Genomic DNA, 26304 nt, shown 5'->3' with positions numbered 1-26304 from the left:
ACCTTTATGGGAGATTTCTTAAAATCATATCAGGGCATCTACACCTCATGTAGCATATAATACCTAGGGCAGAGCATCAAGTAAATCCACCAAATACCCCCACCCATTCCCCCCCCCCCCCCCAACACACAAACACATACACACACTGACATGAAACAAACACACACAGAAACTAAAAGAGATTACAAAATAACTGAGGGAGGCATACAAATGTATGAGCACACAAATGGGCAACCCAAAAGCATGATGCCTCTGTCACCCTTCCCTGGATGGCAGCATCACAATACCATGTGCACTCCCGCTATAACAAAATACTTGTAACAACAAAGAAAAAATTCAGGTTCCAAAATCATCGTCAATATATCTTGATAAACTTTAATTGGTTAAAACAAAATCTTAATATGAAAGAAAACTGCCAGTCCTGAGGACTTCGGTATAACTGGAGTTGCATGTACTGTTAAAGCGGAAATTTTTGCGCATTTCGCGCAACCAGAAACTAGCGTGGAAATAAAAGCACGCAAATATTTTTGCTTGCCGAATGTTCCAGTAGTTGATGTCTTGATTCCAAAGAGCGCAAAAAATTAGTTGTGCGAAAATATTCACTTTTACAGTATTATGTGCACTGAGTGTTCACAACTGGATCCCATGGAGATCAGCTAGTGCACCTGAATATCGGTTATCCAGCCATCTTGTCAAATAGGGAATGAAAACAAACACAGGCAAACATTTTTTTCTTTTCTTTTGTTCACATAATAAACATCCTACATGCTCAGAAAATGAGAAGGGAAACATGTTATTTTGACATTCTTTGAATTCAAAGGTAGGCCTATATCTTTTTTTTTTAAAGTAATGCTCAGCATATGTTCAAATCTTAAACATATCTGTTGCCTTGCTTTTTAGGCTAATGTGAACTGAATGACATCATTTGACAAGGATGTGCATGGGCAATAAACTTTAACTCAGATGAAGGTCTTCCTGATAAATGATATTTTCTGTCAATATTCTCAAAATGCCAAACCTGTTTCTCTGTTTCTTAATTCAACTTTAAACTCTTCTTACATGTTATACATATCTTTTTCACAGTATGTTCCTTCATCTCGTGTGGTACACTGTGCCTTGTTGATACCATTATTTTGCTGACAACGGCTAGTCACCTTGGACGAACCACAAAGCATCATCATCATCATTCACCCATTTTTCTTGTGTGGGTTGGCAGGTGGACCACTCGTGTGGGTTAGCACCCTGCTCTTTGTGAAGAATGAATGGAGTGACATCTTTTACTGTATATGCGAGTCATGACAAACACATGCAGTACTACCTCAATTTTATGTTCGATCCGATGACAAAGGCCCGAGTTCACGAGGGTGGTACAATCTTTGTCCATGGCTTAAACCATTTAAATCAGTCATTTCGTCATTTCGTTGACGAAATGACAACATTTTGTAACAAAATGACTGATTTTGTAACGAAATAAGTCATGCGACACTTGATGTCCCATAAAAAACTATGGTCTTTGTCCATGGTTTAAACAATGGACAAAGATTGTACCATCTTCGTGAATTCGGGCCAAAGTGTTTTGCCTCTTACTAGAGAAGAAGGTATGACTAAACACAACATTGCTCAACCAGACTCAGGTTGGAACCTGGCCATTTGGATAGGGAGTTAGATGCACTATCAACTAAGCCAAATCAACACCCTTACAGTACACTGAAATTCAGTGTTCTTTAGGTTGTCATGATATGTTATTGTTGGGTAGGTATGAATGGCATCACTACCCCAGTCTGCAAACATATCTGGGAATGTAAGGAAAAGCCCAGAATTTAGCATGACTTTTTCTCATCCTGCAGCTTACAAATTTCTTGTTAACTAGCTCCACTGAGATCCAGTCTCTGGGAGTTTCCTGTCAATTTCCACGGCCCCGACTTTCTGGCAATGCATGTACAGTTCAAGTAGGATGTTGACACTTAGGCATATCAACACCTACAGCACAAAATGATGATGGAGATGGGAAGATATCATCTCTACAAGAAGAACTTTCTCCTGCTGGTGTCCATTTCATGTCTCTGTAAGATACAAGAGAGAAATGGATAGCTTAAAGGGATTGTATAGTTTTGGTTAAGACCTAACTTCACATTTCTAACATTTTTGGGTGAGATGAGGAGAAACCTCTTATGAAATATGAAAGAGTGTAATTCCTAGAGGAATTCACTAATTATTTGATAAAAATTGGTTTTGAAATGACTCAGAAATCCAAAACAGAGCGATCCTAATAAAAGGGGGAAGGCACCTTTTATTATGATCACTTTATTTAACTTTGTTTTTTAGATGTCTTAAGACATTCCAAAACAGATTTTCATCAAATAAACTTATGATTTCCTCTTAAAATGGTAAGCTCTGCCTATTTTATTTAGTGGTTTCTTGGTATCTCGCAAAAAAAAAAAAAAACAACCAAAATTAAAAGCCCAATCCTCATATCCACCAATACTACACCATCCCTTTCAACATAGTTGGGGTCAATAAAATGGCGATTAGTACTTGCGTTGTCATGATTGAAACAAGTGCACTTTAACAAAGTGTGATGAATAACATATTGTTGCACATAGAGAGAAAATATGAAATATAAGAGAAAGGCAGATATTGAGTAAGTCATAGTAATTCAAAGCAAAGACGGAAAACACAAAAAAGGTGACAGAGGAATAAAAACAGGAACGAATCTAGTGTAAATGAAGGATTGAACAAAAGGTGGAAGAGATGTGTAAAACATGAAGATTTACTTGCCTTTACCACTGAAGATGGTATGATGGAGTACAAGATATTTCTAGTAAACATTTTTTCATCTAGTAAAATCACATAATGATACAATTTCAGGGATACTTCTGAGTAAACCAAACCCAGGCAAAAGAGCTTTTTTTTAGTAGCAAGAGTGAGTCATATATTATGTACTATAAGCATTTTCATACACATTTCCACATTCATGAAATTATGAGCAGATCATATTTATTTCCAAGTAAAGACTACACTAAATACTCATTTTATGTGATGTCTTTTATCAACCCACTCTCCAAACATGAGGATCTAGTATTCAAACGATCTGAAAGCAGAAAACCCTGCAGTTTAAAATCTGAAGTGGCATCCAACACATCAAAAGGGACAATATCTAAAGCAAATGCCAGTGATGCAAATGGAGATACACCGTGACCTACTCACCTTGTGTACCCACTCATATTCTCCAAACTTTGAGTCGAAAGTTCCCTTCTGGACAGACCTCGGCTTGAGTGTGAACCTTGGACCCAACTCCTGCAACCCTGCCTTCTTGTTGTTCTTGAAAACATACCTGTTATTACAGAAGTGAAATTCACCAGGTCTCTTGTTCACATGACCTTTCAGTATTCTACCAAAGCCTCAATATACAATGCTATATGCTAAACAGACTCTTTCTTCATAGCATGAATAATCGTCTCAACAGTACAAGCACGTAAGGGGTCATTCACAATTATCAACATTTTCACAAGTGTACACACCATGTGTACGAAAAAAAATGTTGATTTTTTATTTCCCCGTATTATTTTCACTGTGTTCAGTTCTTGCTTGGTCTGCCTTTTCTCAGTTTGTGTCCCTCCTCATCCTGGTGCTTCAGCAGTTGATACCGAGTAGGATATTTCTGGGCACACACTGGGCACCTATTTGTGAACGGGATTTTTGTGCACAATGCACCCTCGCTTAAGGAGGAATTTCGTGAGATTTTCCAGGTCACTAGTTCTATTGTACGCCATCTTTGACATTGTTTCCACACGCATATTTGTGTTCCACTTCTTGCATTGTGGGCGCGTGGGCATACTAGCGCGTGAGCGAGACGAGAGGCCGTGATCAGACGGGATGGGCACGAGAATATGGATCAACATTTTTCGAAATTGGAAAGCATACGCCGGGTGTTGACCCCCTCCCCCCCCCCCCCCCCCCCCCCAGCGTACGGTTTGTACGCTTGTGAAAATGTTGGTAATTGTGAACGGCCCCTAAGCAATCTATACTTAACCACAAAATAATTACATACTGCAAAATAATGAATTGCCCAATGTCTGCATTCAAGGAGTCTCACTGTGTATTTTCAACCTACTTTGAATAATTTATAATTATTTCACTACCTGTACTCACAATAACTTCGTAAAAGCCAAAGAATTGGCAATACACTGCATGAACAAACAAATACCCAGCAGTCAAGAACACACTATACAAGAAGGAACTTTACAAACCTGTGATGCCTGAAGAATATATAGTCTCTCTGGTTGTGGAAAGTCACAACCCGTCGCCCCACAAAGTTTGGATCGTGTGGAAAGAGAGAAGCTATCTGACGGCCGATGGTGTGGCCAAGGCGAGTGTTGAAATTATTGAGGATCAGCTCCGGTTTGTGATCACTGGTCTTTCCACATCTCTGTATGAGAAAAAGCGTAGAGTTCAATGAAGCAGAATTAATGATATGACTTCGGTCACAGGAACACTGACCGACCCATGCATCTTGAAAATGCAATACATTACTAGTTTATGCAAATATTAGAACCCTAATCCTTCAATTTTCAAAGCAACTGGAACACTGTATGCATCATATATTTTGAGAATTGAGACATGTAAGACAGTTTTGTAAGTGGTAGAGTTGGGATTAAGAACTTTGATAGTATTACCTACAGAGGTTTTCACCAACAAAGCCAGTGTCAGATTTGTCGTAATAACCTTAACAACCTTGAAGAGTCTGGTGCAACAGAAAACATTTTGCTTCAAATACTACACTGGCATAACAAACAAGAACAACAAAAAGGTATGTGCACGCGCGCGCACACACACACACACACATTAAAGAAAACCAACATCATACAAAATGGCACAACTAACACCAAATTAGTGCAATTTTTTTGTCCATCTCATACCTTGATATCTTGTCTGAGTTTTACACTTGACATCTTGAAGTGTGTAGTTGGACCTTCTGGTAAATGGCTAATGACCAGTCCATCTGAACACATATGTATTAAGGAAAAACCATGCCTTTGAATCTACTTATCTTTATAATCAAACATGTTTTTCACTGGCTACAAAACAATGCAAGACTAGTAACATAGAGAAATTTTCTAGCTAATCATGAATTGCAATTCAAGTTTTCACAATTTGAACATTCACTTGAATATTGCTTGATGTCAGTATGAGCCACCAATACATATGCAATTTATGCTACCAAGAACTCTAATGTATCGATATTGTAAGGTTAGAACCTTTTGTCAAGCAGCAAGTTAAGTACAGTATAAATGGTGACTTATCACTTGTGCAAAAAGGGTTGCTGCTGTCAAGTATATGTCAGAAAAAGACATATCCATTAGTGTCAAATTGCAGTAACCTAATAAAGATGACTTTCGGGGGAAAGAATATTGCAGCTGAATAGATGCCAACCCAAAATGCCCTTTACATATTTTTCACATACAAACTAATGATACTCATGAGATGATGAAATATTACTCCCCCCTAAACCCCCCCCCCCCCCCCCCCCAGTTTGGGCTCTCTTTCTTTTTCTCTCTCATGTATGTTGTGCACGATTAAAACCTAAGACAACAAAAGCGTGCTTGAGGTTATTACAATGTACTCCCATTATAACAAAAGTCTCGTTACGGCAAAATAAAAATTTATGTCTCAGAATTATTGTCTATGTATACTTTACAGTTCGGCTGTAACAAAATTTTGATATAACGAAAGAAAACTGCCGGCCCCTTGGACTTCAATATAACAGGAGCCGCCTGTAATTGCATATTGGGACACACTGCCAAGAAAGCAGGCCCAACGTAGCCTTTGGTTATGTATGCGGCCATGTGGCAAGGATACTGGGCTTTCCCCTGTCATCATTGATGACCAAGAGGTCTGTGAAGTCATTCTCCTGGGCCTTCTTGATGATCCTCTTTAGAGGCAGGTGTCTCCGATGGTGCACCTGTGAGTCTGGTATACAGCTACTCAGCTCTTTGCACAGCCTCCTTGTTCTCTAATATTTGGGAAAATGAAAAACAACATTGAACTTTCCAAAGTATGCTTAGATGAACTTGAAAGATGTATCAAAATTCTTTGATTAGCAGACATTTTGAAGCAGCATGACTCATTTCTGAAATTTCTATTTGTGATTGCCTCCCGGTCCTTCTTCAGGCACGCACCTTGATATTTGCAATAATAATGATAATGATGGTAATGACAATGACGATTATAACAATAATGATTTCAATAACAGTAATAGTAGTTGCAATAATAAGAGCATCAGATAAAATAATTAAATAATAGCACAAAAAGTATAATGGAATGATAATCATCATAATAATAATCCTAAAGATAATACAATATACATATTGATAATAATTTCAGCTATTTTGACTGATAATGCTAATCATACATCATCTTCATCATCCTCATTTGTAAAGCACTAATATCTACCTGTAATACCCAGGCACTCAACATGCAGTGCCATTTTCAGTTAAACCTGCCTCAGTGGCTGCCTGCCTTTAGCAGCCACATGCTGTACACAGCCACTAAAAACAATCCCCCCTCCCCCCAGAGAAAAGCCATGTTCACAAACCTGTCGACAGTCTACCACCTGTCTGTAACAGACATTTTTTCATCTTGCTTGTGTGGCCACTATAAACACTAACAGGTTTGACTGTAGTTGACTAGCCATGAATGTACATTCGCAAAAGAAAAGGAAAAAAAAGTACAGGTGAGAGCAAGAGCTGGAAATAAGGTAAGTCCTGTTGACTCCCATCTTACCCATGCTGCCTTGTCTGATGTTGTGATGAGGACTTTGGGTGTTGTTTCTCTGTTGAAGTATGGTGCCATCTCATCTGTCGTCTCATCGTATGACACCTTGTGATCAGAAGTGTATAAATTGTTAAAACAGATATGTGCATAGGAAGAAATTGATTAGGCATCACAATTTAAATTCATGGCCTTGATATCAATGGACACCTCAGAAATATGTTTATATGCTAGGTAAGAGACCCAAAATTTTACACATTTTAGTGTATGGAAATGTCATCAATGCTTGCGTTAGAAAATGAAATGAAAAAGAAAAGACCACATCAGTCTACAATATGTAAATACTAGCCAACTTTATATGTCACAAGAATTGACTTCTGATATCAGCCTGAAAGTTCATATATTTTTACATAGAGATTATTGACATTGTGATTAGCATCAAATTTGCATTACCCTGATGCCTCAAGAACAATGCATGTTTGTTTTTTTTCCTCCCAGAATCCAAAACATCACACAAAATCAAATCACATAAAACAAGGAAAAGTAGAAATTACGCGGTGCGTAAGATATGTCCCCGCCGGAAGTAGCATTTTGTAGCAAAATGTGCAATATAGGTAAAAAATCAAGGTCAAAGGTCAAAGAAGTCAAAGGTCAAAATTCTGTGTAAAAGTTTTGAAGCCCTCACCTAGTGCCATCACATAAAGCAAACGGAATCAAAATCGGGTTAGAAATGGCGAAGGAGTAGCATTTTATAGCCAATGTACAATACAGGTCAAAAATCAAGGTCAAAGGTCAAAGACGGCAAAGGTCAAAATTCTGTGTAAAGTTTTGAAGCCCTCACCTAGTGCCATCACATAAAGCAAACGGAATCAAAATCGGGTTAGAAACGGCGAAGGAGTAGCATTTTGTAGCCAATGTACAATACAGGTCAAAAATCAAGGTCAAAGGTCAAAGAAGGCAAAGGTCAAAATTCTGTGTAGAAGTTTTGAAGCCCTCACCTAGTGCCATCACATAAAGAAACGGAATCGAAATCGGGTTAGAAATGGCGAAGGAGTAGCATTTTGTAGCAAATTGTACAATATAGGTCAAAAATCAAGGTCAAAGGTCAAAGAAGGCAAAGGTCAAAATTCTGTGTAGGAGTTTTGAAGCCCTCACCTAGTGCCATCACATAAAGCAAACGGAATCGAAATCGGGTTAGAAATGGCGAAGGAGTAGCATGTTGTAGCAAAATGTACAATATAGGTCAAAAATCAAGGTCAAAGGTCAAAGAAGGCAAAGGTCAAAATTCTGTGTAGAAGTTTTGAAGCCCTCACCTAGTGCCATCACATAAAGCAAACTGAATCGAAATCGGGTTAGAAATGGCGAAGGAGTAGCATTTTGTAGCAAAATGTACAATATAGGTCAAAAATCAAGGTCAAAGGTCAAAGAAGTCAAAGGTCAAAATTCTGTGTAGAAGTTTTGAAGCCCTCACCTAGTGCCATCATATAAAGCAAACGGAATCAAAATCGGGTTAGAAATGGCGAAGGAGTAGCATTTTGTAGCAAAATGTACAATATAGGTCAAAGGTCAAGGTCAAAGGTCACGACTGAAATTCTGTGTAGAAGTTTTAAAGCTCCCATGTAGTGCTATCATATAAAGCAAACAGAATCAAAATTGGCTCATAAATGACAGAGAAGTAGCAAATTGAAGATTTTGATCACACACTGACGCACACACGGACGCACGGACGGACACACGGACGGACGCACGGACGGACGGACGGACACACGGACACACACACGTACGCAGCCCGTTTCATAGTCCCCTGCTCGAACTCGTTCGGCGGGGACAAAAATCCACAACATTGAAGGAAGGAGGATGGTCTAGGGTCATGCAACATTTCTTTTGAGTAAGTCTGGAGTTCAAATTCGTAAGTTTACACAACATTTTAAAGTTAATACAACAATAGCAGAAGCAATCAAATGGTAAGTAGGAGCCTACCGTACTCTACTTGTGAGCTACTTTGCAACTGGGACGGGTGATATCTACGATTTCTTTCATGCTAAAGCATACCATAAACCGAAAGAAAGTTATCAGTGATTGAATTGAGCAAATCATCTGTTACAATGTACGTCAGGCTAGGGGAATTGCAATACATGTATATCTTATACTGACTCTTACAACTGATTGATGTTCACATCTTGGGATAAAGCTGACATTTTACTTCTTACCATTCTGTAGAATTAAGCCTTACCTCCTGGTCTTGAGGATCTACCATGGTTTCATCAAAGACCCTCATGTTCTCTATAGTCTTCGGAACTTGCTTCGGTTTGGCCTGTACAATAAAAACAAGCATAAATATGACATGCTGTGTACAACAATTAGTGTTTATATTGAAGTAGAAGAGAAACAAAAATACTGGTAAAAGGATTTGCTTGGTTTTTCCTCTCAACAGTTTATATCATTCCTCACTATTGTCATACAATTTGTAAGAAAATAATTCAGGGCACTAATTCAAGGAGCATAATCATATCATACTATTGACACAGATTCATGACTATAGACTAACACAGAACTTATCACATACTACAGTGCACTCTTGTTATGACAAACACGGTTACACGAATAGCAAAATTCTGGGTATAACAAATTCAAAATTCAGGCAACAACATTATCCACTCTAGATATTTCTTATTGATTTCTTTGATTATAACAAAATTTTGACATAACAAAAGAAAAACACCAGTCCCAAGAACTTTGTTATATCGGGAGTCCACAGTAGTAATACAAGGGTCACTAGTTGCCTATTGTCTCCAGCATTCATTGTGTCTTACCTTGTCACCTGCCATTTCTTCTTCCTTCTTTCTCTTCTTTTTTTCCTTTAGCTTTTCCTGTTAGGGAAGCATATAAATGAATAGAACTTATGAATGACTGAAAGACAGGAATTAATACAAGAAATATTCATGAAATTTACTCATTTATTTCATGCAAAGCACATAAATACAATGTTGTAAATATGGCTTGTGTGTGGGGGGGGGGGGGGGAGGGGGAGCAGAGAGTTTATGAAAGGCTGTTAGGGGGTTATACCATCCTGTAAGGGGTTATCTTTACAAATCTGGTTGACTGCCTGAATGAAGGGGGGGGGGGGGATGTTTAGATGATTAAATCTATCTACATAGACAGTCCTTTTCTTCTTGTGATGAATAAGTACAATCCACCATCTGGTGTTTTTTTCGTACTGTCTGGCAGGTCTGGCTTAATAACAGTGTCGCCCCTTCTAGTGGAGCTGAAATTTGTGTATCTCTTGCCTGCCACTGTTAGCGAAGGTACATCAGTACATTTGATGAGTTCCAGAGCCTCATGGAATCGGGGAAGATCTGAATGACTTCTCGTACAGAAGTGTTCTCCCAAAGGGTACTTGAAGCTAATGATCCACAGAATGTCCTTAATTCGATGTTGTTACAGCAATACATCACTATCATCTTGAGCTGAGCTTTGGCTTTCTTGAAGAGATGGTCACTAAAGTTGATGCAACATTAATGTCACGCTACTTGTCTGGTACTGTGTGAGTGAAATTTTTTGTGCATTTCGCGCAACCAGAAACTACTGCGAAAATACAAGCACATAAATATTTTTGCTTGCTATATGTTCCAGTAGTCGATGTCTTGATTCCGCGGGATAAAAAAAACCCCAAAAACATGAAACCCGCCTTACTCGACCGAGTGTGAAAATTTACTCAAGCAAAATTATCCACTTTTACAACGATAGCCTCCTATGATGAAGCGGGTGTATTGACACAGAACCATTTCCATTTCCTGGATATTGTTGCGAGTATGGGAGTCCCAAGCCCTGCTATAATATTCCAGGATGGGGTGAACTTATGCTACTTAAAAGTAGCATGCAGCATTTTGGTCTTTTTAGGACAAGGCCTGATGTTTTGTTGCGGGAATGCACTCGTATTACTTGCTTTCTAGGTGATAACTTTTATATGGTGGGTCTATTTCTTGTTGATCTTGAGATGTAGGCCACAAGAGCAAGATATCATGTTTTACTTCAGATGGATACCATGATATGGATGCTGTAAGACCACTAAATATGACAGGTTTCCTCGTTCATGATGGTGAGGACTTGACAATCAAGGGGGTTGAATTCTATAAGCTAGTCTGTCTCATTCTTGTAAGGGCAGGTCGTTTTGCAGTTGTTCTGAGTCATACCCAGCCTCTGATTCGATCCTTGATAATGCATGCAGTCATTACTAGATCTAGTGTATATTCGGGAAAAACCTGTAGAAGGTGCAGTTTTGATTGTGTTGCAAAAATTTGTTGCTCTTCTCTCATCATTTCCACATCATGTAGCATCGTAGGGCTTGTGTTCCAAACAGCATGCATGCATGGCCACACTCAGTCAAAGGCAGATCTTCACTAAGATTTCAAACTAAACTAACCTTCTAGAAATTTGTTTCACCAATCGTAAATAAGAAATTGGTGAAGCGCTTCACTCTTTCAGTTTCAGTGAAGGATATCTCTGGCAATCTCCTACATTTTAACAGTTAGTATATAATAGACATTAAATTTTAGTTCTAAAAATGTTAACATTTAAAAAGAGGCAAGACTCAAGTCACAGAGCTAAAATAAATGTGGTCACATCTCACTCACATCATTTATCTACTACGAGTACAAGCAAGACTAACGTTAGACTTAGAGCTAGGCCTACATTGTAATTAAAACTAAATTTACTTCTATCACTCACTGTCTACGGAAATTCTATTATAGATGACCCATCTAGTGTAGTAGACTCTAATTAAATTACTAGGCCCTACAGTAGTCACAGAGAGCTAGAGTGCGACATTGACATGGCATGGCCATGGTACTTGATTAGGCAGTAGGCCTACTCAATGTACAATGACAGAAATCCAGAATTCTATCGGTTCTATTTGATTTGCGTAGCCCTATTTGCTGACGACACAAAGCTGTATAATACAGTGAACACACCAGCACAGATCAATGACCTCCAAGACGACCTAAACAACCGACATAGATGGTCTGAGAGATGGCAGTTGCCTTTTAATGAGGACAAATGTAAAGTACTCCACATCAGTAAGAGAAATCCTGAGGGAAATTACCGCATGCAAGGGAAAAATCTGCAACCAGTAAAAGCCAAAAAGGATCTTGGAGTGATAATTGACTGCCAGCTGAATTTCCATCAACATGTGTCATCAGCGGTTAGTAAGGGATATCAACGTCTGGGAGTTATAAAGAGAACTTTCTCACAACTGGATAAGACAACTCTACCAATTTTGTTCAAGACCCTCATTCGACCACACCTAAAATATGGAAGTGTTCTATGGCACAACAGATACAGAGAAGATGCAATGAAAATTGAAAGAGTCCAGCGGAAGGCAACCAAATTGGTTCGCGAAATCAAGGACCTCCCATACCAAGAAAGACTTAAAAGCATCTGAATATGTACTCTCTGTTCTACAGAAGAAGAAGAGGAGACATGATTGCTGTTCATCAAATCATGCACGGACTTGTCAACATCTCACAGGACCACTTCTTCTCCCAACCTACAAGTAGAACCACAAGAGGGCACTGTAAAGTTTAAATGTTTCAAGATCCAAAGAGAACATTCCAGATTGGATGTTTGAAGCAAGTCCTTCAGCAGACGTATAATACAGGACTGGAACAGCTTGCCGGAACATATAGTGGTCTTGTCAACAACTGAAAAATTTAAAAAATATATTGACAAATATTGGTGGGAGCATCATTTTGATCTCCCATGACTCCACTCCTGCACATTTGGTAAAGTTTACTCAGTTATTAGCAGATTTAATAGTACAGACCAAACAAGTAAGAAGCAGTGATCGGGAATTACAGGCCAACGCCTTCTTCCTGTACCAGATGATGATGATGATGATGATGATGCGTAATTATTAATACAGTGTAGGCCCTATTTATTACGATCGGGGAAACAGAGTGATCAAAAGTCTAAAGATGCCATGGCGTGGCACTAGTAAACACACAGCAAATGCAGTGTATGGGACTTCAATGACAATGCCAATGGCAATATGGACAGATCCAATAGCTCACTGTGTGAGCGAAGACGCGTGGCCATATCAGCATTAGACCTAGAATCTACTCACCTTCCGTTTCTCAATCTGCATCTTCCTAAACATTTCTTGACGCTTTTGCTTATTCTTTACATGAGCCAATGTTCTTTGTGGCATCTGGGGACACCCATCTCCTTTATTTTCGCAAATTTCGGCCTCCATTTTCGTTCCTCGCGAACGTCAACGCACACGTGCTTAATCGATACTCACTCGATTATCGATAGTCTGTACATCTGATCTGAATCGATCTTGTTGTTGCGCAACATCTCCGAACACATACAGTACAAACGTATCTAGCTGGTACAGTGCGTATCAAAAAAAGGAAAAAAAAAACTTTGGAGGGCAACTATTTCATAATTGTCAGCTATGAAGAGCACAATGTCGGTTGTGAGGAAAGAAGAACTCTTCTTCATTCCATATTGGTACCCCCATAACCAAATAACCAAATCAAAAAAATTCAAACCATGTTCCACACACAGTCCATTTTTCTCTGTTCATATTCAACATAGCGATAACTTGCAGTGACAGACCATGTCTTGAATATACATATGTACCAAGTATAAGTAGAGAATAAAATGGATAATGGGGTTTAGCCTTTGCTATAGACAACGTGGCCATGTTGAAGGTTTTTTTTTTTTTTTTTTTTTTTTTTTTACCATAAATGGTTAGAACCTCTAAACATAAACCTACAGTCGTGCAGGCTGTCCTGTTAATTTGACCTCTTTCATTAACAGATCTCATCCATTTGGTGAGACATTGTTTTGTTTTTCAGGATAACACTCAAATTTTGAAAAAGTGCAGTGCGTCATTGTTGTCTTTAAAGTCCATGTGCTATCATGCATGACATTCCTCAACATACTTAGGTATCAACGGAAAGAGGAAGAATTACCCATTCCTCACAACCAACGTTGTGCTTTCCATAGCTGAAAATTATGAAATGCAATTGTAGTAGCTCTCCAAAGTTATGGATTACCTTTTTTGATATGCACTGTAGTATCATTGAATAGGTAAAGAACAGCATCAAATAATTAATGATAGAGGAGTGGTTGTTTTTAAGCCACTGATCTCCATGTAACTTTCATAGAAATCAGCATTTGAAGCCCAGATGGGAATTCTCGATCCATTTACAATTGACTGTATATAAACAAAAAAATTGATTATAGAATAAGATCGCTTAGAACAGAACAATTAAACATCATCCTCATACCATGGAGCTACAACATGTTCTTACTATACTCTTTCTCTTTATCTGAAGAGGAAATAGGTTTTTGATGTTTTGTGCATCTGTTTCTCAAGAAATCTTGATTGTTGGTATTTTTTTTTTGTACCCTGTCATCTGGTTCACTTGTAGGCCTTCCTACAATTACTAGTAGGGGCGCCTACATTGTAGGGACATAATGTATAAAAGAGTCCTATATGTTAAAAACAATTGCTGTTAACATGTTTCTTTAACACTACAGATTTGTAACAAATAAAAAAAAAACAATTTTAATACACACACACACACACACAATATCAAGGGATTTCACCATCAAATTGGTTAAGATTGACTAAAGGAATTGAATTGGGTTGGCTTATTCATCAGTCCATATATGTGCAAACTATCATCACTTTTTCCTTTAACACAAACAAAATCCTCATCTTGATGTTTGTGTGTGTGTAAAGCGTGACAAAATTAATACAGAATATATGAAGAGCTTGCTTCCAAAAGGGAGCTAAATCCATCATTTTTCAATGGATTTAGCGCCTTTTGGAGGCAAGCTCTTCATTATGCATCTCACAAGGAAATAACACTGCTATGTGCAGTTATTTCTGTGTGAGGACTGACTTTGGAAAGCAAAGATCAATAACAAATGTGGCACACAGACTTGCACACTCACTGTCACACATATCATGCAGCCACAGAGCATGCTGTTAATGTTGCATGAAAGTGATACGTAGACACATACATCTCCACCTGTGAAACATGATGCCACATCAGATTAATACTCACACTGCCGAAACAAGCCAATAGACTGCATTTTCACTAACCATGAACTACCTAGCATTTAAACACAAAATACTAGTAGAGATTCAAACTTTGGATGCAAGAAACTTTTGGCTGTTTATAAACAATGATTTATATTTTCATACATATTTGACAACATAATATCACATATCAAGTAATTGCACCTAATCAATGTATAACAATTCATTTCGAGTACCATACAAAAAGCAATATTGCGATATTATGTAGTATTATACTTGTGAATTTCATTTCATTTCATTAAGTTTCCACACAAAATATAGTGTTGTATTTGTAACATGTGTACATCCATGGCAATAAAAAGTAATACATAATTTGTAAATTCAGTATATAAAGACTATAATAATATTACATGACACAAAATCAGTCTGGATTATGTTAAAGTCATAATAGATGATTAAGATTATTGTGTGTGTGTGTGTGGGGGGGGGGGGGGAACCTACATGTGTACATAGAAGTAGATGCTTGTGGGGGTAGGTTCCCCAAAAAAAGTAAAACACAGTTACACTCACATACTCACACTGCATGCATGCAAGTGCACCTGGGCAAGCATGTGTGCACACACAGCCACACATACTGTATGCACTGTATGCCAAATATTTCATGAGGTTTTTATTTTCGCAAATTTCGCGAGTCAGGTGCTATTCAATTAATTAAAGACATGCGAAAATAATGAATCTAATCCCTGTATGAGTTTGACGCACACGTATACATTTCTCCCTTCAGTACAGTACTCCACTACTGCGAATTTAACCACTTGGAAAATCGTTGGGAAGTCCTGATTTGTGAAAATTTAGACTCGCTAAATATATGGCGTATACAGTAACAAAGAGAAAAGAATGAAAATTGGTTACAATGGAAGACCATTGTGGCCATGATAGTAAAGATTTCTGGCAGTGTCTTGAAATCTTAGTTTTAACCTTTGTGGCTTTTGTGATACATACTTGGTAATCACTCTTTCCCGATTGCAATAGGCAGAGCACTATTCATACAAGCATACCAGTAAGCAATGTCGGTACATATTTTGCACTGTCAGCCAATGGGAAAATCTAGCGATCAACTGCTCAAAGTGACAAACTAGTACGAGTGGAGAGCCAGTTAATCTCTCTCTCTCTCTCTCTCTCTCTGCTCATGAATTACAATCACACTGACAAGGCCTTCGTGCCGACAGGTTTGGCTTCGGTTGCTTCATTCATGATTGTTGGCACTATAACAAAAACATGAGGGTCTTTTGAAAGAGATAAACTGTAGAAATACCTTCAGTCATTCACATATGTGTACAATGTAGTCTGTTATATTCGGTGTCACCAGGATTCCATTTTCTTTCCCTGTATAATAACTCATTGTAGGTCAGAAAAAAAAAGTATGAAGCTTTATTTCCATTTTCCTGCTGAGCGTTGTTGTTAGACACTTAATGTACCTCAGAGGGGAATCGGGGAAGCAAAACATATTTTGCAATCACACATTAATATACACTACACATCACATCATGGCATTGCACTGCATGCTTGCATTTCAATGTGATACTGTAAAACAAGGAATGTTCGCGTGCATTTTAATTTCGTGAATTTCGCGAGAGCCAAGATTCGCGACATTAAAATGCACGCAAAAGTTGTTGTCTACACTATATGTAATGAATATTAGAGACAACTCGCAAAAATTTCATGCCGCGAATAAGGCCGTCGGCTCCAATTCGCGAAAATATTGTTTCTACAGTATGCAATGTACAGAAGTGTGTGCAGCTGTGTACCTTGCATCCAGTGAATACACTTTGAGAGGTTCTTGAATTTTGTCTTATAGACTTTTAGATATCTTGTGTAACAGTACTCTAATTCTGGCTGGTGTATGTGCTGAATTTTTTTCTCTGGAATTCTCAGAATTCATGTACATGTGAGAAAAATGAATATGCACCACGTTCACAATCAATCCATGAGCCCATCTTGTCCTTTATCATGAAAATTGTGCTGGTCATTAAACACCACTCATATATATGACTGTAAATGAAAAACTGTGTCTTCAACAAATGTCTTCACAAAACTATTTTTCTGTAAGTTATGTCATAGAATCTATTAGAATCAAGTAGATGCTTTCCAGCTATGTTATTCCAAATTTTGAAGTCTTTGTGTCAGGACTGATCTGAAATCAGGCAGGCTTTTAGAAAAATTTTTCTCCTCAGTGAAAGTAAATATCTATATGCATTGATTTATAAAAAAAAAAAATTCAACGGAATTTGTAATGATAAAAACATCTTTAGATTAAAGGACAAGTTCACCTTCATAAACATAAGGATTGAGAGAATGTAGCAATATTAGTAGAACACATCATTGAAAGTTTGAGGAAAATCAGACAATCCGTTCAAAAGTTATGAATTTTTGAAGTTTTTGTGCAGTAACCGCTGGATGAGAAGACTACTGCAGTGTGTGAATAACTTAGATGTCACATGCGTACAACAATATAAGGAAAATATAAAAAGAATTTCACAAAACTTCATCTTTTGAAAAAAGTACACATTCCCCCGACTCCTTACCAACAAATGTTATGGGTAATATTATTCCCCCTGCCATTAGAAAGAGGCAAGTCAAGTGCTTTTTTATTATGCGAAAAAAGTGAAAATATGTTGAATTTTCTTTACATTTTCTTCATACTGTTGTACCCATATGACTCACAAGCTGTAGTAGTCTCCTCATCCAGTGGTTCCAACACAAAAATTTTAAAAATTCATAACTTTTGCATCGATTGTCCAATTTTCCCCAAACTTTCACTAATGTGTTCTACTAATATTGTTGCATTCTCTCAATCCTTATGTTTATGAAGGTGAACTTGTCCTTTAAAACCTCCTGAGGCTTTCTGATGATGAAATTAATCTGGATATAGTTAAAACACTTGCAACAAGAACTTTGTGGAAGATATCAAATCACAAGTTTGAAGCTGGTTTGTGCCACAAGATTGGCCTTGGTCTTGTTTGTTTCACTGGTTTTCTGTTTGAGTCAGCATACCATTCCCCTTTACACCTGGAAACAACTCGCTCCTCAACCTTCACCAAAAACCACAGTGAGCAGGGATCATCTTGATCCTCCCAACATACAATGTCAATGTTATCCCCGACTCTCATCTCTCCTACGTACTCTACTGCAAACGTCTTGATTAGGTAGTAGGCCACGTCTGTGCTGAAACCTGAGAAGACGTTCCCTTCCATGGCAGCTACACTTGCACAGTCCATACAATACTTGAAGCTCAGCGATTGGTTGACGTGCTGATTGCTGTCTGTGTCGCTTGGGAAAGCCCTGGTTGAAATGGTATAGGTGAACTCTCTCCCGGGAATCATCGCAGGAAAGTCAAACTGAGGATGCCCAGATCTGGTCGCTGTTTTCTGGTAGGTGGTGGCGACCTCCTGAGGAAGTGGGACTGGACGGCGTGTGGCCCTGTCCACCCGCACAGCCTGGCACACACTCCTACCAAGTTCTATCCTAGAGCTCTGGCAGATGATGGCATTGTCCATGCATAAAGAAGTCTTTCCAACATAACTGACCCTTACAGGCATATCCCAAACTGCAGTCGCATTGACCATAGAATGGAAAGTTTCAGATAGGTCTATCTGCTGGAATCGTACAAATAATCCTATTCTAGAATCTATTTGTATGCCATCCTTCAGTCCCTGAAACAAAGCTGCAGACCGTCCACTTTCGAAGGCCTTTGCAATTTTCCACAGGTCAATAGTACCTGAAGGTGAAAAACATCAAAAGAATGTTAGTTTCTGCTTGAAGACAGTAGGCCTATAGTCTGACCTCAGTTATCCGACCATCATTATCTGGATCTCTTTATTATCCAGAAGTGGACTGGCTTATCAGTTCTCTTCATGTTTTTATGCATTTTCAATGCCAATATCCCTACTAATCATGGACTTTTATTCCTGTAGACAATCTGTCAGTGAACCTGTAAAATTTGTGCAGATAATAAGAAGTTCAGTTGAACATTTGAAGCAGTTAAACATACACATAACATGTTCAGTGTGAAAACCACAAAATTTAATTCATCATCAGAATGTAAAATTGCACCATAGTTTCTTATCATGTCACAAAGTCTTCAGAAAATCAGAACTACACAGAAATATATTGTATACATAATGTATAAATACTTAATCATGAAGCAATTACTTGAGCTCAACAACAGGCTAAAATATCAGCAAAACGGGATATAAATGTCAGCATATATGTGACCGTGCATCACAAAACCAACAAAAAGTTGCGGACACTGACTTTGTTTGAGGATTCAAAATAGGTGAGATGGGTCAACCTAGTTAATCTTGAGTATTTCATATTTTCTGAAAGAGCAACACTTTTTGTACATTATTTTGAAGTTTTCGATCATAAAGCAAATGGGAAAAAGTATTTTTAGCAGTTTTTCTGGAACACCTTTTTTGTTTTTTGTTTTTGTTTTGTAGAATAGTGTGATTAGGTGTGTCTTAGAGTCCAAGGCCCTTTTCATTTCTCGAGAACCCTTTTCACTCTCCACTTTCAACTCTAATAACTTTTCAAAGGATGATGCTACTGCTTTGAAAGTTAGTATTAGTCATGGATAGAATGTGTTAATAGAGCCTGATCAATTTCAGCTTAATTGATAATTCCTTCAATGTTGCTGCTGCAGAGCTTTACATCCTGTTTTTGTTTTGTTTGGTTTTTTGGTCCCATTCATTGCACAGCTAGCATGGCTTGGTAAATTGCTTGAATAAACCCTATACCGGTACTTTAGAGCCTCTATTCTCAGTAAACACTTTTCCAGAGTAGCATACTAGTATGTGTGTTTTCTTTTATTCAGATAGGTTAGAAGAGTCCATTTGAATTGAGTTATTTATATGTATACATTATTTTAAAGCTTAAAGTCTGTTCTTTCAGAATCTGTCCGTGTAACTAAAAATCCATGTCTGGTGACTTTTTGTTGGTTTTGTGATGCAGGGTCATATAGGTATATAATTTGGGTCAGACTGACATAGACTTTACGGCTTTGAAAGATACCTGTTGAGGATGAGTCCCGAGTATACTCGGGCAGGTGTCTCTGAAAAATGTGTGTTGTAGCAAAATCATCCATCCTCAACGGGTTAAAAGAGAACTATCACATGGGTAATGTCACAGCAAATGGGAAGAGTTAGAGAAGTTCAGATATTCGACCATGTATCTAAAAAAAATAAAATGTAAATAAAAAAGAATAAAAAAAATATCTAGACTCTACCTTAGTGAAAAGTCTCATAGTCATATTTCAATACAGTGCACTCCCGTTATAATGAACACGGTTATAACAAAATTCCAGTTATTATAATGAAGTAAAAATTCAGGCTGAAACATTATCCGTTTCATGCTTTTTTATTGTTTATTTGTTTGGTTATCATATGACATTTCCATATAACAAAAGAAAACTGCCTGTCTCAAGGACTTCGTTATAACACAACAGGAGTCCACTGTACTGTCAAAGTGGATATTTTTGCTTCACTAATTTTTCACGCTCAGCCCAGCAAGAAGAGATTTGCGTGTTTTTGATTACGTGGAATCAAGACAGTAAGTACGGGAGCATATGGCAAGCAAAAATTATTCGTGTGCTTTTGATTTCGCGCTAGTTTCTGGTTGCGCGAAATGCGCGAAAATTTGAACACTGCAAAAATTTCCACTTTTACAGCATTTGACATGGAAGTGATATCAAAACCCTATAAGAAATTAAAGGGCCTATTCAGAAAGACTCACCTGCTTTGTTGAAATCTCCATAGGAAAATTTCTGGCATTTAAGGCCCAAATTAATCTCCTGTACCTCCTCTGTCGTCTTACTCTTTGTCCTTTCCTGCATGATGTCTCCAGATTGATGTCAACTTCACTAGTACAGTCCTGCTGTTTTCTCCTCTTTGTGTATTTTTCCAATAAAGGCCACACTTTAGAATATGACTCTATCCTGAAACAGAAAATAATATAAATTTTTTTAAACAGAACAGGCTAGAACTTTAAATTTCGTGTAATATACTGTACTGATATCATGTTGAATGAAATCATGGTAACTTTGACTGGTCCTTCTGGGGGGTGTTTCATCAATTTAGTCAGCGCTGACAAGTTGTCCATGGACAACTTGTCAGCGCTGTATTTGACAATTTCAGTAAAATCCTTGGTTCTGATTGGCTGAGATGCTCTGGTCACCGACTGTTACTATGGTTATTGTCAGAGACTGACAACTTGTCAGCACTGACTAACTTGATGAAACACCCCCTAGATTACCAATTAGAAACTGACCAATAAGCCAGTTTGGGGTTCCACTTTGAGCATGGGCAGAAAAAGGTCATTTGTACCAGCAGAGCATGTTGGTTTTTTAATTCACTGAGATAAGCATCTGTGATGCAATGATTATTCAAGTAATCATTGTATTAAAGTGGTGCTTGCCATCACATCCACCTGGCAGCAAAAGCAGTATTTGGCAATACCAATAGAAGAAGATTGTCATTACATTCTTAATGCAAAATAAATGGATGTTTTCCGAAGTGTCAATTGATGGATCATTCTGATTACCTGGTCTACGCGACTACATCCTTTGTTTGAACATGACTGATGAATTCCATGAATTGTTACGTTGGGCAAGCTAATGCATTCTGTTGCTTGAAGACTAGTGCCTAATCAACTGAGAAAGGAGAAAGGTCATTTGTACCCATTTATCTGTACATGAGCTAACCCCGGACTGGCTTATTTTATGAAACCATTGTACAGTCAGAGGAAGAGGTTCACCACTACTATAGCAGAAATTTCTATTAGAAGTTTCTGCTATGAACATGTGGTTCTAACATTTTAAGCATTAAATTACCACAGTTAACTGAAGTGAAGATTCTAAATGTACAGACTCCAGTTGGCTGTAAATTGAGACAGGACAGACTCACAGTCTCTACCCAAGGAGGTTTTACACATGGAGTACCGTAACAACAGTTTTATTCCCTTTGATCTCATGTTTGATGCCACCACTAAGAAATATTTTAAGTATGTTGTACACTGGAGCTGCCTCACAGATAGGAAGACAATTGACTAGTGTCTCATTGCATAATCACAAGCCACTTTCAAAGGAAGATATGTCTTTGTGATGGTAATTACTTTTCGCTACCCCTTCTTAATAAAAGGTAGGTGGTACAGACATGAGGATGCGCGAACAGAAATTTAGCAAAAAATGCTGAAATAAAGCTGAAAATTACTCGACTGGGCATATATAGTGGGCACTTAGCCAGACCAGACGCTGTTAATACGCTGTGCGAATACAGCGACTGGGCTGTGTATAGTTAGTGGGCACTAATCTGATATATCTATCAATAAAGAATTATACTTGAAGATTTATTCCATGTTACATTTAATTGGGGAATTAAGCCGAAAAGTGATAAAACCAGCTTTCAAGGATGGTACAGTTTTAAACATTTTCACATGATACAGCTCTGATTTACACTTCTGTGCAAATTTCTGGACGGAATTGACTTTTGTTTTACATGCTTTATCAAAGTGAAATTTCATTTAGGCAAAAAAATGGCCAACATTATGATAACGTTCAAAATAAATCTTCATATTGCTCAGCAAGACGGCGGCGTCGCGTCAAACACATCGATTATCAAAGGCATAAGTGCACCTGTGGAATTCTTTAATAGTAGGCCTTCATCAATAGAAATCTGACAACTGTTTGAATAATTACAGCCAGTTGGAACTCCATGTATAAAACCTCCTTGCCCTACCCAATTCTAGGCTAGATTCCTGTTTGTGTGCATTCCAACGTTGCACTGGAACCAGGAAGAATGCAGAAGCTCCCCATACGGGAACCACCACATTGAATTATTAAGGTACCGTACTAGTAGGCCTATGAGTATAGGTAAATTTTTGACACATTTTTTTTTTTTTTTTCCTCAAAAGTCTGCGCCGGTGCCCGGTGGTGGTTGGGACAAGTATCAAGGCATCATTTCTTCCCAAATGTTGCTTTTATCAGTATTACTGAAGCCTCTATAATAATTGATATAAAGCATGGCTACTACCTCGTCCTCTTCGGTGGTCTCCAACTTGTGGAATTCTACCAGTCCAATGTCCAACCGATCCGCCCAAGTCCAAGTGCTTAGAGGGAGACGATCGATACGCATATTGGGAGACCTACACGATCGCCATCCAAGCAGCCAGCCAGCCGGACCGACAGCACCAGTTTGGTCCCTCGGTAACCCCGAGGGTACGTGTTGGGGTCGTCGCGCCGGTGCAGTTATCCCTCACCCTCGCAGTCAGACCGCAACGCTGCTGTTAATGAGCTCAAATCAAACATTTATCGTACGCGCAGGTTTTTGCGCATGTCCTTCTCAACACCCGAGATTTTGCGAGATAATTCAGAGACAAAGTGCATGGTCTACGAGATTCATTTATTGACGACATGAAGATCTACTCTCCGTGACTAATTGACATGATTTGTGAATGTTTGATATTAATCAGACTTTTTAATGCTTATATCATGTGAAATGAACTTATGATACCGCTATTCTTATCACCGCATCCTGCTGACATTTTTTAAAACGATCCTAGAACATATTATGACAAGGCTTTCTATTTATTGATCACCCGACCCGTTCCAAAGTTGAATCAACTCATTACTGATATCCAACGTTCTAGAGATTCTTGTTATAATAGCACAGTAAGAACTGAATTGGTCCCTCGCTTAGAAAACTATGAAAATTGAAAGTCTCGTCGAGTGAAAATCGTGGAGTGGCAATTTGAGATACATGCATAATCATGCGCTCCCAGGGTATCATTAGTTAAATTACTCAGCGATGTATACAGTGGAATTAGATGGAATAATTATTGTAATTCACAATAGAGATCCCCAAAGAACTATGTGTGCACAATAAGTTTTTGATCTTTTATTATTGATTAATAATGAGCCATTCATTAATGCGACAGTTACTGCTATCTGAGTTAACAAAGTCCAAGCCAAAGTTGAGCTGTCGATCAGAGTGGAGCGTTGTTCTTGTTGTTGACGTGGAGATCTTAGCCCGAGCGCGTATACATCGTGCGCGCGCACACACACACACACTCACAGGGTCCTACACTTTTATCTACACACAGAGTATTACTGTATGTACAGCACACGTTTACTGTCCTTCCGCGCTGACCAACTGTTTCAACTCTCCACTCGGAGGGAATTAACCAATCAGAAACGCGTATTCGCGGCAAACTGAAATCTCGTCAAAAATTAACTGTACGACGCAATGATTTATTCGATCACCTGACCCGTTCCAATAATCAGTCCACATGAAGTCATCATATTTCCATGGTATGATATTTCCTCTTTCATTTCATACCTCTTCGATTTTGGTCCACGTTTATTTCATTGTTCTAATGTACCCCCTAAGAAAAATGAAAAATATGCAAATTTTATGTTTTAAAATTTCCTTGTTCAGTATGTTTTATATGTCACAACCTTTCAAGTAGTCGGATGTCATCAAAGTACAACTTTTCAGCTTTTTATCGATGTATTAATCAGGAAGATTGGTAATGTCGTTTAGATTTACAGGGACTCTAAAAATATGGTCTTCCAGCTCATTACGTATTCATGTCCGCAAGGTCCATGCATACGCGTACGATAAATGAGAAGGCTTTTCAGGGTGTTGCGGACTGCATTAATGCGACAGTTACTGTTATATCCCTCACAAAATGCATCTCGTCCTCTGATTGGTCGAGAGCACTGTAAACAACAAAACATAATTCTACCATACAAGTGCGCGAAAAAGACTATACTCCCTAGGGAAATGGTAAAAACTATACCACGCTGGTGATTTTCGCGCCTTTTTTGCTTCGCGTCGCGACGCGAAATATTTCACGTGTAAATGAATGGGTATCGCGGCAAATTCGCTTCGCGAGAGATTTCATGTACAAATGAATGGGTATCGCGGCGCCTTCACTTCGCGAGAACCACAAGGCACGCATACACTCAATACGTGTAACGTTAGAGAGACTCAGAGAGACTCTTATAAAGCCCTCATTCTACCTAAAAAGATGATCATGGCATTGTATTACGTTACAACAGAGTAGGCGATATCGTAGATCTATAATCAGACAACAACAATAAGCAAGCCAGGGCTCTTCGACGTACCGTAGGCCTAGATCTTTTAACGTTGGTTAGGCCTCATTTGGCCCTGGTTTTGAAGATGCATGTCGTGACTCGTAGAGATTATACAATAGAAGATCGTTCAAAGGATTTGGTGCAATGTCTGAGAAAGTATGATCCCCTAACTACGGTATACTAGATTTGGGGTAGTGTCTATGCCTATATCCCAGTGTAGGACTGTCTAATTTTGGGGAGTGACCCACCCAAAAGATGTTGACAAACTGCAGTAGGCCTGCTTATGAGTTATACCATTATTTCTAACGTTAGCGCAAGTTAGATCTAGTTAAGCCTAGCGTTATGGTCGTTAGTTCTACCTGTTTAACAGTAGACCCTAGTTACCGTAATCTCATCCTAATAATTATTTTATAGAGTGTCTATAAAACGAGTTAGAGTCTAATGTTAGCTGTTTGCCGTACTGTACGTTAGAACACGAATCACACGAATTTACAGTGGCACTCGATGCTTAACTGCTAGAATTTTTCCAGTGCCTAATCTAACCTTAGACTCGCTGGGGAATCCTATCCAAATTTACAATGTATACTTGCATTTTTAACAGGAAATGATAGTCCATATTCATGTACAGACAGCTAGAAAGAAGACAGAAAACACAATCAACTGCAGCTCACAGTCACGGTCACATCGTTGATCAGCTCGAGCACGCACATATCACCGGCACCAACGTACGTACTTGTTGACGTGACAGATCGGATACTAGTAGGCGTATTGCATGTTTGAAGCGCGTAGTGAGTTTGCAGTTTGCGCATGTTTACCAGTGCTATCCTAGTACGTTTTAGCGGCTGAGCGCGCAGTTGTCTCTTCATAGTACGCGTACGCGCTGCCCTCCTGCTGCGCTGAACTGCTTTCTTCCCGAGCGTGAATGACTTGTCAATCTTCCCGAGCGTGAATGACTTGTCAATCTTCTTGAAAAGAGTAAAGCAAGATGCCCTAAAAAAAGGGGTAAATTACAGAATACCAGCAGTCGAATACTCTTAAATTCATTGGGAGGGATATAAAACAAATATACCAGGCCAATTTTTCGAGGCACCGGTTGAAACTATGTGCCTTCGGTGACTTCAGTAGCACTATTTTCTTCGGGGCTGCGCCCCTCAGAAAATAGTGCTACTGAAGTCACCTCATGCGCATAGTTTCAACCAGAGCCTCTCAGGCCTGGTATATTTGTATATTATATCCCTCACAAAATGCATCTCGTCCTCTGATTGGTCGAGAGCACTGTAAATTTAACAACAAAACATAATTCTACCATACAAGTGCGCGAAAAAGA

At 38.6% G+C, this 26304-nt stretch overlaps 2 protein-coding genes across 4 annotated transcripts; both read right to left on the bottom strand.

Annotated features, from left to right (window-relative positions):
• Positions 1 to 345: 345 nt before the first annotated feature.
• LOC140238132 (ribosome production factor 1-like) lies at positions 346 to 25717 on the bottom strand. Of its 3 annotated transcripts, none has more exons than XM_072318067.1 (9): positions 25649 to 25717; positions 9585 to 9641; positions 9005 to 9085; positions 6784 to 6879; positions 5860 to 6013; positions 4920 to 5002; positions 4251 to 4429; positions 3208 to 3334; positions 346 to 2063 (listed from the first exon to the last, which is right to left on the bottom strand). In XM_072318067.1, the coding sequence occupies exons 1-9, from the start codon at positions 25685 to 25687 to the stop codon at positions 2022 to 2024; spliced, it is 858 nt and encodes a 285-aa protein (XP_072174168.1). In that variant the 5' UTR covers positions 25688 to 25717; the 3' UTR covers positions 346 to 2021. The 3 variants fall into 3 exon arrangements, with proteins under 3 accessions (XP_072174168.1, XP_072174169.1, XP_072174167.1); XM_072318068.1 differs by having other exon boundaries at positions 25568 to 25674; XM_072318066.1 differs by lacking the exon at positions 25649 to 25717 and adding an exon at positions 12893 to 13160.
• Positions 17800 to 23136, bottom strand: LOC140237802 (uncharacterized). The gene is made up of 3 exons (XM_072317731.1): positions 22912 to 23136; positions 20618 to 20819; positions 17800 to 18605 (listed from the first exon to the last, which is right to left on the bottom strand). Exons 2-3 carry the CDS (start codon positions 20715 to 20717, stop codon positions 17800 to 17802), a joined length of 906 nt encoding a protein of 301 aa, XP_072173832.1. The 5' UTR covers positions 20718 to 20819; positions 22912 to 23136.
• Positions 25718 to 26304: the final 587 nt, after the last annotated feature.

The sequence above is a fragment of the Diadema setosum genome, chromosome 14 (assembly GCF_964275005.1).
Source record: "Diadema setosum chromosome 14, eeDiaSeto1, whole genome shotgun sequence".
Taxonomy (NCBI): Eukaryota; Metazoa; Echinodermata; class Echinoidea; order Diadematoida; family Diadematidae; genus Diadema; species Diadema setosum.
This window is presented reverse-complemented; position numbering and strand designations above follow the sequence as displayed.

What these genes read in the sequence shown, in the direction of transcription:
- LOC140238132 (XM_072318066.1), bottom strand. Translation starts at nt 13,021, where the DNA reads ATGGAGGCCGAAATTTGCGAAAATAAAGGAGATGGGTGTCCCCAGATG. An exon ending in AAGAAATGGCAGGTGACAAG is followed by an intron (nt 9,086 to 9,584) that starts GTAAGACACAAT and finishes TTTATTGTACAG; the next exon opens with GCCAAACCGAAGCAAGTTCC. An exon ending in TAGATCCTCAAGACCAGGAG is followed by an intron (nt 6,880 to 9,004) that starts GTAAGGCTTAAT and finishes TCTGATCACAAG; the next exon opens with GTGTCATACGATGAGACGAC.
- LOC140237802 (XM_072317731.1), bottom strand. Translation starts at nt 20,717, where the DNA reads ATGCAGGAAAGGACAAAGAGTAAGACGACAGAGGAGGTACAGGAGATT. An exon ending in TGGAGATTTCAACAAAGCAG is followed by an intron (nt 18,606 to 20,617) that starts GTGAGTCTTTCT and finishes TTTCACCTTCAG; the next exon opens with GTACTATTGACCTGTGGAAA.